Source organism: Pelodiscus sinensis, chromosome 2 (genome assembly GCF_052426305.1).
Source record: "Pelodiscus sinensis isolate ZL-2025 chromosome 2, ASM5242630v1, whole genome shotgun sequence".
NCBI classification, from domain to species: domain Eukaryota; kingdom Metazoa; phylum Chordata; order Testudines; family Trionychidae; genus Pelodiscus; species Pelodiscus sinensis.
In genome coordinates this window covers 202,798,208-202,811,015 of record NC_143053.1, presented here as the reverse complement: position 1 = coordinate 202,811,015, position 12,808 = coordinate 202,798,208, and the positions used below count along the sequence as shown (strand labels likewise).

General features: G+C 39.1%; 1 protein-coding gene across 1 annotated transcript in view; it reads left to right on the top strand.

The window, feature by feature from the left end:
- Nucleotides 1-12,808, top strand: part of DNAH11 (dynein axonemal heavy chain 11) — a 190,061-nt gene that overhangs the window by 89,120 nt on the left and 88,133 nt on the right. The window contains exons 29-36 of the mRNA XM_089776661.1: nucleotides 436-585; nucleotides 3,687-3,920; nucleotides 6,537-6,668; nucleotides 8,486-8,646; nucleotides 9,132-9,288; nucleotides 9,398-9,543; nucleotides 10,179-10,295; nucleotides 12,633-12,771. Of these exons, the coding sequence (XP_089632787.1) occupies nucleotides 436-585; nucleotides 3,687-3,920; nucleotides 6,537-6,668; nucleotides 8,486-8,646; nucleotides 9,132-9,288; nucleotides 9,398-9,543; nucleotides 10,179-10,295; nucleotides 12,633-12,771 (1,236 nt within the window). The remainder of the gene's footprint in view (nucleotides 1-435; nucleotides 586-3,686; nucleotides 3,921-6,536; nucleotides 6,669-8,485; nucleotides 8,647-9,131; nucleotides 9,289-9,397; nucleotides 9,544-10,178; nucleotides 10,296-12,632; nucleotides 12,772-12,808) is intronic.

Below are 12,808 nucleotides of genomic sequence, written 5' to 3'. Positions count from 1 at the left end.
AAATACAGACCATGTATTTAATGATCCTGAGCTTGCATTCAGGTCTTTATGGGCAGAGCTTTGCATCTGTGCGGCATCCTAACGAAGTTAGCTGCTAGTATAAGTTAAAGCAACCTCAGGGCTTCTGCAGTGTTTGGGAGAATGTGGCCTTTATTTCTTGGTTATCTTTAAGACCAAAGTACTGGCTTAGTGCTGCTACCAGTGTCTAATTCCTGCTAAGATCCATGCAAATTTTGTGTGTTGAAGGCCTGTGGAAACAGTCTTGTATGTAATCAGGGAGAGAAAAAACAGAGTAAGAGAATGCAAGATTATTACAGCAAAGGTGCTACTTGACATGATCTTCATTCATGTAAAGAGAAATGAGGGAAAAAAATAGAAAATCTGAGTCAATTTACAGTGATCTATTTTCTTATACCTATTATTGTCTGGACACAGGTGACTCGTCATCTTCCCAAACTTTTTGACAACATTGCTGATCTTCAGTTTGAAGACAATAAAGAGAAATCCACAAATATTGCACTCGGGATGTACAGCAAAGAAAAGGAATTTGTTTCATTCCATGCAAAATGTGAATGCATTGGTCAGGTACACTGAATTATTTAAACTTTTATATAGTGGATTTTTTTTCTTCTTGGAGTTGAAGAGAGGTAAATTAAGTGAGTATTAACTAAGTGAGTATTCTCTTCTGCTAAACTTACTGGAGATCCAGGGAGAAGGTTGCTACTAGGCAGAGGTCACAGGAGTCTGCTCATTGGTCATGGCGATACTTACCTATATTTTACATTTGCTTGATCTGACTGAAATCAGCTCTCCGTTGTTTGAGACTATGCTTAGATTTAAAGTTTTTTGTGGTGTTTTGTGTACATTAAAATACACCTATGAGACATTCAAACTCTACCCAGCAGTATATCACATAATTAGTCTCGCACACACTAATCTGTCACACTTTTTTCTGAAGATTGAAAGATTTATTCATTGGAGATGGAGTAGCAGCATTTTGATCTCTCATCAGCGATTATCATCTACTATATATTTGAGAGAGTTTGTGTGTCTGTCTGTATGTGTGGCCATTAAACCTTTAATGAGTCGGTTTGTTCAAGTAAGCAGTAAGAGAAAAGACCACCAAATTTGGTATGGAGCTTTCTTTTATCATAACCTAAAACAAGGTCAGGGTTTGGCTGTGCCAGGACAATGGGATATGCATGAAATATGATTGTTTCTCATCAGACAGAAAGGGAGGGCAGTGATAGCAGGGACAGTTATATTTATGAATGAACAGAGGGGGGCAGGCAGCACAGAGCACAGTTATATTCCAAAATGACCACGGGGGAGAGGGGCAGCAAATGCCCCAGACCTGGGGAGCAGCCCTGGGGAGCAGCTCCTGGTCAGCCACTGCGGACCCTGTTGCCCCAGGCCGGCCCCGGGGAACAGCTGGCAGGCAGGTTTGCTTCTGCCACTCTGTGCCACCATTGCTGCCCTGTCCCAGAGAGCATCTGGTGTGTGGGCAGAGCGACCTCCTGCCCTGAGCCCCTCACCCCAGCCCCAGGGAGCACCAGTGGCCAGGCAGTGCATTTCATGGTGCCCTGGGCTGGCCCCAGGGAGCACCAACCGGCTGCCCCCTCCCTCTGCCACCCACATATATCCTTGTTCCTTATTTATTTAGGACCAATCCTTTTATTTCTCATTGTCCCTTGCTAAATTTGTATGTGTGTAACTCTAATCTGCTGAGAAGGAAGCAAGCACACTTAAAATATTTGCCTTGATCTTTTAATTTTTGCAATAATTTGAGAAACATCACCATGTAAACCATATATTGATCAAAGTGCATTGCTTTCACCTTTCTCATCAGTGTGCTTCCTAGAAGGAGAGAGAAATCGTTAGTTGATTTTATCTCAATATGTATGTCAGTCTTTTTATTGAGAGGCCCTCCCCTCACCTTTGTGATATTGATTGGTAGATGGTGTTTTCCTAACCAAGTTTCCTTGTTCGTGCCCTGGCCCAATTTCTGCCACCTCTCCATTTTTTCATTTCTTATCCTTTTCAATCTCTGTTCTCTGAGAGTTGTGATATTATTTCCCCCTCCTCTGTTCCCTGGTGATATCCTCTCCCATTTTCCTTCCATGGCAGTTTTCCCTCAATGTTCCCAGAAAAATTTGCATGCTGGTCAGATCAGCAGTTTCCATTAAGGATCCCCTGGGCAGCTACTCGAGCCTGTTGGGAAGCTGTTCTTGCTGTCAAATACATTATATAGGAGCTTCTGCTAATCAAATACAGGGGGGTAGGTGGTTTTCAAAGAGCAATGGCTAGGGAAGGAATGGTGTGGGAACAGGTTGAATCTAAGGTCATGCAGCTTTCTGTGCTAAGTTTGTGCTGTTTCTTTCTACCCCTCTTCTATACCCTACCTTAGATAGGCACTAATCAGATTGGAAAATACTATTGCATACTTTGGAACCTAAAAAATATGGTATATCTCCTCTTAGTGGTCATATATGCTTACTAAGAAAGGTTGAAATGAGATGATACTCCATAATCTGTAAATATGGAACGAACATGTAAGCAGATGTTTGTCTGAGATAAAACTTAATTTTAAGCCTTTTATCACAGCTAAAAAGCCTTCTTTCAATTAGATTAAATTTCAGAGCAACTGATTACATTCCTTAATACTCCTGCTTTAAAGATAAAAACCGAGGAGAAAAATTACCAGCTAAAACTACAAGTACTAATTTATTAAAGTTATTTCCCAACTGAAGAAAAAAATACATAGTTCTCAATAAATATGCACCATAATTCTTGTAAGCGTGTTACATTTCCCCCTAAAACGAATGTGACTAGAATGTTTCACGTCTATCTGGTGTGCTCATGGTTATGTTCATTTTCCCCAGGAGGCTGCTAAGATCCATAGCACCAGTTGTGGGGGCTAATATTTTGATTGGTTTTCAAAGCCCATGTAATTCTTTGTTCTTCATTGTACTGTAGTTATTTCTACACTCTTCTTTACAAATAAATATGGGGCAGTATTAATGAGGGGATATGCACAGAGCCTAGTTGAATGATGTCTGAAAGTAGTTACCATCTGGTAGCAGTTGAAGGACAAGAATTTGTTTAGTGTCAGTTATAAGAGCAGTGAACTCTTGTCTAATGTGGGGTGTGAATCAAAACTAATCAGTAATCTCGGTAATTGTTTGGGTAGGGAAGCCAGAGACTGAACATGCAAGGTCACTCAATTTTCTTCCTATATGGTGAGTTTTATATATAAGTTTTATGCAAGTTATAAGGTAACATCAGGAAGGCTGCATTGCTAATGCCCACTCTGTACTGGTTCCTTAGGTAATAAAGAACTTTTCTGATCAGGGTTGTCAGGCAAACACATATGATGAGCTTTAAACCCAAACACACACATACACAATTAAGTGAATAAAATAAAATGGTGCTGGTATCTCAGTACTCATGAATGGACTTCCAGTACCAAACAACAATGGTGAAAACGGATGGAAAGAAAACTGGTTCTAACTGGAAGTTGCAAAAAGAGTCCGTGTCTGTGTATGTGTATGTTTTATTTTATTAATAAGTACAAAGAAATTCCTTGACAAAATATCTGTTTAAGCATTCATGATACCAGTAAATTAGGAAGCTAATCCCTCATTAAAATATTTTGAGCACTGATGCAAGCATATCTTTTTCAATAGGTGGAGACCTGGTTACACCACCTTGAAAAAACCATGCGTAAAACAGTGCATCGTCATATCATGGAGGCAGTAGCTGCCTATGAAGAAAAACCCAGAGAGCAATGGATATTTGACTACCCAGCTCAAGTTGCACTTACTAGCTCACAAATCTGGTGGACAACAGATGTAGGGATAGCATTTAACAGGCTGGAGGAGGGGTATGAAACAGCCCTGAAAGATTACAATAAAAAACAGGTATTGATGTCTTGTTTACATTGTATGAAAACTGGTACATTATGGAAACAAAAACCTATCACTTAGAAATGCTCGGCCAGCATATTAAATGTGTCTTTGTTCAGACTGTATTTTCGGCAACCTGCTATTGCCATCCCCTGAAGAAAAGGAAACATGCCTCCTTTTGTTTTGATTCTCATTTCCTCTATTGATAATTCCATTTCTGTGTCTCTTGCCAATAATGAAAATTGCCATGATAGCTTTCTGTGGTTTTATTGGGGAGCAAGAAGAAAGGTAAAAACTACAAGATACAGATTTTTTTTTATAATTAATATTTCTCAAACAGGTATAATTTGTGGCCCAAAAGTGTCTAAAACTTAGAAAATACCAAATCCAGCTCTTTGAGAGATTTTTTTTAATAAAGACAGATGGGGGACATTTATTCAGAAAAGGTGATATAGAAATTTATTTTCAAAAGCTATTGATGATTTGGGGTGCCTCAGTTTATAATCTGTACCTTGAGTCTAGGGATGTTAAAGACTAGTTGATTATCCAATAAGCATTTGCTTATCTTTGACGAGTCGACTAGTCAATTTTTTCCACCTCTTACTGCCTCTATGAGCTGTGCAGCACTGCCACTTTGAAACTCCAAGGCGGCATTTCAGAGAGGCAGCAGTGGAGCCCAGGATCAGCTGGAGACTCCCCAGCTGATCCCGGGGTCTGCGTGGCATTTCCCCAGAACCTGGGGTCACTTGGGGAGTCCCTAGCTGACCCCGGGTTTCGCTGCCATGGGGAGCCCACGATCAGCTAGGAGTCCCCAGCTGATCCCAGGTAACCTGGGCTCTATGGCAGCTGCCCCTTTGAAATGCCACCTCAGTGCATTTCAAAGGGGCATTGGAGCCTGGGGTCAGCTTTGGAGTCCTCAGCTGACCCCTGTGTTCCTAGTGGCATGCAGCGTAGCTTGGATCCCAGGGTCAGTGGGGGACTCTGAGTACCCCGCTGACCCTGGCCTCCATGTCTTTGAAATGCACGAGAGCTCCTGCTGGGGACTCTTGTGCATTTCAAAGAAGGCACCCGCATGCAGCCCGGAGTCAGTGGGATGAGGAGTTCCACATTCCTCCTTTGAAATGTACAAGGGCCCCCACTGGAATGCAGAAGTGCCTATCGACTAGTCGATGGAAATTGTCGACTAGTCAATTAACCTCATTTTAACATCCTTCCTTGAGTCATTTTTCATGGGATTGGTTTTTAGAAAGTGCCAACCACCCCTCTGAAAATCAGGAGCACATTTATTGTGGTGGGACTGGAAAACTCAAAATTCTTTCAGCTTACCAGAATTGCTGCTATTCCTATTGAATTACATCTCTGACTGAGCACCCCAAAACTGGGACACCCAAATATCACTAGTAATTCTGAAAATGTAGGGTATAATACTGTTCGATAAGGAAAAACTTGATTAGACTACCATGAAATTATGGAAAGTTTAGGTGCACACACCCTTAAATATATGTGCCTGAAGAACGGGAGGGTAATAATACGTATGTAGGAAACCAAAACTTATGGGTCTGTTAGGACAGTGCTTTGTTTGATTTGACACTAAGTAATCAGAGTTCAGTTTGAAACTGTGGTTAGTTTTCCCAAATGAATATTTCCTGAGGTTTTAACAGAAGTTACACTGTTTATTACCCCATCCGTCTCATTTAAAAATAATGTTCACATTTTAGCATTTTTTTCCTTTCAAACTTTCAAATTAAATAGCTTAATTTTTAAAAACTAGACCTGATTTGATTATAATGGATAATGTGCCAGAACTAAGTAGGTTTTTCCTCATGTCAGCAAGCTGAGAATGAAAAAATTAAACGTGTCATAATTCTGTTTGATTGTGTCATCAATTTTAAGCAGAATCCCCCCCCCCCATCTCCTCTTGAAAGAGGTAGAGAAGTCTGCTTAAAAATTGATGACTTGCTTACACAATGCATTACATGCACTCTTATTAATGTTATGTTTACCTAATAAAAATGTGCACAGACATAGGCTGTGATCTTCTTGACAGTTAATGTGAAATATTTTAAAGAACTATGAAGGATGTGTTCACAGTGCAGCTATAAGTAACTTCATTCATATCATATTTAGCAATTCCTCCATTCTGCATGTTGTTGTCTTTAAACCTCAAGCCATTGTGCTTTCATACAGTTTTAAGTTCTTTGTCCAGTAAAAATGTCTGAATGAACCATTTCCCCCTTTTCCTTGAAAGATTTTTCTGCAGTCCAAGAGATCTCACCATTCAGGAGATTTTCCTGGTATTGACTATAATAGTTCCTGTTTAACTTTATCCCAATGTCCTAGTTACATTTCTCTGAACCACTTTAATAATTTCTCCTTCTGTTTGGGGCCATGATTTCATTATTTATTTTTAGAAAATCTGACTCGTCCTTTTTCCCCCAAATGCCATACAAATAATCATATATTCAGGACTGCTCCAGTGTTCCAAACTTACTTGTGAATTACAACTATTCACATACAAGATAGCTTGTGTAGTAATTGAATTCATTCCATAGGCAGAATTAATCTCTAGGGGGGTGGTGTTTGGGACAGTGGAATTTAAATGTTGTAACAGGATTATTTTTATCTCTCTAGATTGCTCAGCTAAACACTCTCATTGCTTTGTTGCTGGGAGAACTTGCCTCGGGTGACAGACAGAAGATCATGACCATTTGCACTATAGATGTTCATGCTCGAGATGTGGTAGCAAAACTTGTTTCGCAAAAGGTAAATTGTAAGGTATAACTTTTTTCATAGAATGTTTTAGAATTTAAGAGAGAGAGAGAGAGAGAAAAGTATTTTCAGCCAAGCATGTGTCTGGGCTTGTAGGAGTGCAGAAGGAAGGGAGAGAAGATACCTGCTTTTAGCCATGTACCAAACCACTGGCTGTGTCTCTTTCTGTGGTACGTTATCTTCTGGAGTGATGAATCAAACCAAGAACTTTTTTAACCCATTTGTAGAGGAGTTACAAGGTTTAAACTTTCATCAGTGAAGTGTTCCTTTCAGAACCTTAGATCATAAAACCAAGAGCCAGGGCAGGCAACAGATTTTGCCGGGTCCTCAGCAAGGGGAGTGTGAATGGGGGAGGGAGGGTTAGTTCTGGGCCCCTAAAAGGGGCAGGTTCTTAGGTGTGGCAGGGCCTGAGGTCTAGTTTTCCCCCTACCGAGTCCACAGTTTTCCCCTTCCCGAGTCCCACGCTTGGACCAGTCTGTATAGGACTCCAGTGGTGATTTAAAGGATCTGGAGCTTTAGCTGCTGCTGCTGCTACGGTAGCAGTGGTGGCAGGCTGGAGCCCCAGGCCCTTTTAAATCACTGGGCTCTGGTGCAGCTGCTCTCTTTGTCCACTCTATTGGTGGCTCTGCTGTGAGCACAAGTTATCCTTGGGTAAGCCAAGTCTGTTCTTCAGTAGGTGAAACTGAAGTTACAGGAATGTGTCACTGTGTCCAAATGCATATTACTTTATATTGGATGGAGAGTGAAGAGGGCTCAGGAGGTAATCACAGGTGCTGGCACGAGGGGTGCTGGCAGTGCAGCTGCGCCCCTTGCTTAAAGTGGTTTCCATTACATACAGACTTTACAGTTTGGTTCAGTAGGTGTCAGCACTGCAACTATAAAAATAATTCTAGAATTCCTGGAGGTAATTCCCATTTTTCTCAACTTCCTGAGACTCTCTGGTTTCCCAGCAATATAAATAACTCTAGGAAAATCTGGAAACACTGCAATCTCCTTCTATATTTCCCCACCAGGTTTCCTTCCAAAGGGAAGGATTTGGTTTCATTTTTACAATGAATTAGTTTATTTCCAACCAGAGGTGAAGGTAAAGGGATGCACCCTGGTGTGCAGTTCTAGCAAGAACTGGCTGAGCTGCAGCAAGAGCCAGGAGGGAGCTATTTAAAGAGCTGGCAGAGACCCAAATTGCTATAGGACAGTGCCTGTAAGAAATTTAAGTTCCTTTCACCCCTGTTTCCAACACTGTGTAATAAAAGTGTGCTACACAGTGGGGTTGGTAAGATCCTTGTCTTTATTTCTTGGCCTCAGTCACATGATATGAGTCTGTGTTATATATGTTACACCTATCCCATATGGCGGAGTGTAACAAGGATAAGGTTGGAAAAGTGCATGTAGGTGGGAATTGGCGAAAGAAACAAATGAGGCATTATTTTCAGAGTTACGGATTAGGATTGCAGGTGACAAGAGATAAGATTTGAGAAGTAAAATTAAATTATGCTGGAAGATGATTTGATCAGACACTATTTTTACATACTTGGGTTGTGTCACTTGTCAAGAAGGAGCTTGACAGAATAAGTGATACATGTTTTGTAATAATAGCCCTATTAAAAAGAAGATCTTCTATTACACAGATTTCCATTTAAATGTATTCATGCCAAGAAATGAATATAATCCTGTATACTTACTTGTAGTAGTCATTATTTGTAAAAGACTAGGTGTGAAACCTACTGATGACAATTGAAGGTTTTTGGAGTGTCTGATTTCTTTCATCTGTACAGCTTCCATATAACACAATGTATGTGCAATGGTTTTAGGTCACTAGTTCCCAAGCTTTTGCTTGGCTGTCACAACTACGCCATAGATGGGATGAGATCCAGAAACACTGCCTTGCCAACATTTGCGATGCTCAGTTCCAGTACTTTTATGAGTATTTGGGAAATATAGCTCGGCTAGTTATTACACCTCTGACTGACAGGTACGGACGGTTGTTAATAATGCAGTATCTCTGATTAATCCATTTAATAGAATATAAAGCTAAACTTTCCATAGCAAATCTGTGTCCTTTCATAAATATGTTTAAGATATGCAATACCTTTATGTGTTGAAATAAAACATAGGATGAGACCTTTGTGTTTGTAAATAGATTAAATAAAGTATTCCTTAGCTGATGTGCTAAATGTTCTCAGTGTAAACTGACAACTATTGCAGTTAGTGTATGTACCATTCTGCACAATTGGCTTATGGATGTAAAATAAATATGTCATTTAACATGTTGCACTTCACTTTTGCATGGTCCATTATAACCCTAACTCTATTATAATGTATGTTCACAACATATAAAATTAAGGTTTTAGTGATATCCTCAACTCTAAGTTTCCCAGCTTTTGTGGTTTTGAAATCTCCAGCATTTTAGTAACATTTTTTGCATGAAGTATTAATTATTCCTCTCATTGTTTAAAGGTGTTACATTACTCTAACACAATCTTTACATCTGACAATGAGTGGGGCTCCTGCAGGGCCAGCTGGCACAGGCAAAACAGAGACCACCAAAGACCTGGGCCATGCCCTTGGTATGATGGTCTATGTCTTCAACTGTTCTGAACAGATGGACTATAAGGTATGGTGTTTTGTCAAACAGTGATTTCAGTGCACTTTTTTTATACAGCACATTAAAAAACTTAGTTCTTTGTGAACGTAAATACTAAATGCTTGATTCAATTTCTTAGTCCATAGGAAACATCTACAAAGGTTTGGTCCAGACAGGTGCATGGGGATGCTTTGATGAGTTTAATCGAATTTCAGTAGAAGTCCTATCAGTGGTTGCAGTGCAAGTAAAGACTATACACGATGCCATTAGAAATAAGAGAAAAAAGTGAGTGTTTTAATGCCATTTCTTTGTAAACTTTTGCAAAGACAAACATTTAAAAGTACATTTCTAAAAAACCTCCTATGGACAGATGTTGAATTCTCGTGTGTGTGTGTGTGTGTGTGTGTGTGTATTACTTGTATATCTACAAGCTAATTTAATATGTAAGATTTGCTCTCCCCCCAAAATATAAAGAAAACACACACAAAATGTTGTCCTCATTGTCCCCCTAGGAGGTTTTTTTATTTAATTAATAGGATACGGATTTCCTGCTATAGAGTTATTGTATGCTATGGAGAAGGTACTTGCCTGAGCTAAATTTTGTCCTAAGTCCATTGAAGTCAATGAAGCTATGACAGTTTAATCAGCAAATTATCTGCCCCAATGTTTTCTGTGTCTTTCTCTTATTTCTTTTGATTTGGCAAACACCACAGCAATCGACCATATACTCTTTCTTGGTCATACACATTCACATGCACAATTTTCCCCCTAAATCGTGCAATCTGTCCTCCATTTTAAATGCAATTCTGTCATCCTAAGTTTTTCTTAGTGTTTTTAAGATTGAAATATTTGTTTGCACCTAATCAAACTACAGTATTATAGCCAGTCCATTTACTGACATTGTGTCATGGCTATTGCAGATTTTTATTCCTTGGAGAAAATGTTACATTGAAACCATCAGTTGGGATATTTATTACCATGAACCCGGGATATGCTGGCCGAACAGAACTACCTGAAAATCTCAAAGCTCTGTTTAGGCAAGTATACTGTAGATTATTATTTAGAACACTCATGCCACTTGATGTCCTGGACCTAGTTTGTGCTTACTCCATCGTTTCTGCAGAAATGTTCAACACAGTTATCGTTTCTCCCCAAATAAATGGATAGGGATGGATGCATAATAATAATAATAAATAATAATAGGAGTGGGTGCACTTTGATATTTTTCTTTTTTACATATAGCTGTGAAATTTACCTTTCTATATGCCCGCACATTTGTCACACGTCCCAGAAACATCAAGATTCCTGGAAAAGTTATTAAATGCATACTGACCAGCTGGGGAAACAGGTATTCCCAGAATTCTTGGCAGTTTAATTCACAAACTGGGAAACTTCTTTCAATATTCTTCTTCAGTATTTTTGTCCCCCCAAAATAGCAAATGAGCATTTGTCTGAAAAGTATTAAGGAAAGCATTTCCCAAAAGCACAAGGCCTCATCCTCAACTAATGTAATGATTGCATGCACAATGCTTAAAAAAGGAGTAAAATGTCTAAGAAACCCAAAAAGCATAAGAACAAAATCAGAAAAACACTGTAGCCCCACATTCTCTAGTTGTTCCTCCCCAACAATGGAAGCTGTTTCAGAGGTTCCCGTTGAGAATGAGGAATCATTCTTTAAAAAACTTAAAAACCAGCGAATAGTCCTGCAGCATCTCAGAGACTAACAAAAACTGGATGGTATCATGAGCTTTCGTGGGCACAACCCACTTCTTCAGATGAATGGAGTGAAGGGGTCCAGAGTACAAACAAATAGCAGAGAAAGAGAGGGAATGTGGAGGGAAAGAGAAGGAAAAAATAGGGGAGGAAATGGTCAATTAGGTATCTGTGCTAAATGAGGCTAATAGAGTAGTCTGTAGGTACCCAGAGCGTAGCTTTTTATGTCATTAGGGTGTGGAATGTAATGACCCAACCATTTCAGGTCTTTGTTCAAACCTTGATTACCGGTGTCCTATTTGGCATACAGGATGGGCTTTCTTTATTCCTTTTCATATTTCTGATTCTACTTGGTATTTTCCATTACTGTGGTCGAATGAAGATAATATGAAGAACAATGGAAAACATGTTATGATCATTTTCTTTCAGGGCTGTCATCTCCTCAAGTCTGACCCACACAAAGATAGAGGAGTATAGAAAGATAATGTAAATTTTATTTTCTTATAAAGAAGTTCAACAGCGAGTGCAGTTTGAGCTGGTTGTTAACACAGTATGAACTCCTAGAGCCTGCAAATCCATGGATATCCGTGGACTACATGTGGATACAAATTTTATATCCACACAGAGCTTTACTTACTCCCTTTGTCATCACCTATCAAAATCAGAAGAGACAGCCAAAACATAGTAAATATTAAACTAATATTCCATGCAAGAGGTTGCTATGTTCACCTCTTTATTTATGTTCAATTAGGTGAATATAAATGGAGTCTAGCCATTCATACTTTAGGATACAAGGCATCCACTAAAAAGAATTAGGAAGAATTAACCCTATGGATACTTTTATTCAACAACTGTGCACTATGGTTTTTTTTGTTTTCACCTTCATGTATGTGAGGAAAATTCCTTGGACTACACAAAGCACTGTTTTAAATATTTTTGTTAGTTTCTGTATTCATTCATTATCATGAACGGGAGAAATCACTTTGCAGAAGGAAGGAAAGGTTTTCTATGTGACACAATATCTGTTAAAATGTAATTACCCTATGAAAAATAAATAAGAACGTCTACATATTTCAAATAATGATTTAATAAGGGGTCTCTTTCATCTTATCTCCTTTTTTTCATGTCTTTTTTTGGTTTTATGCTGACTGAGAAGTTTTAATGGCTGGATAACTTGCCAATGTATATTCTGTTTTTAAAAATCAGAGCTAAAAAGTAAAGTTTTATTCCATCTTAACTAATCCTCCAGGAGGATTCACTCTTGAAAAGTGCAAATCTGACATGGTGACCATGACTTGAATTGTAGGACTATGTGTTCCATTATTCATTGTGCCTTTCAGTATCTGCCAATCCATCACACTAAGTGACAGAATCATATACTGTTCTGAGGCTGTAGCGCTAAGGAGGCTGAAATATCTGACTTGAAAACTCTGTACTTTTCAGTAATATCCTTTGTACATATTACTGAATGCTAATAATCAACAGTGCCTAATTAACCATTTTTACTTTGACGCAGAGTCCTTGTTAGCTCTGACTGACACACAAAATTGTGACTCTCTTGAGCTCTATTTAAGAATGTTTATAAACATGGGTCACTTGATTTAGGTGACTTGATTTGACCATGCTTAAATACTAATCTGTTGTATTTTGACTTTTTAAAGACCCTGTGCCATGGTTGTCCCTGACATTGAGCTGATCTGTGAAATTATGTTGATTGCTGAGGGATTTATTGATGCACAGTTGTTAGCCAGGAAGTTTATTACCTTGTATACTCTCTGCAGAGAACTGCTTTCTAAACAGGTGAGAGTCTGTTTTGGACTTCTGGGTAAGATATATG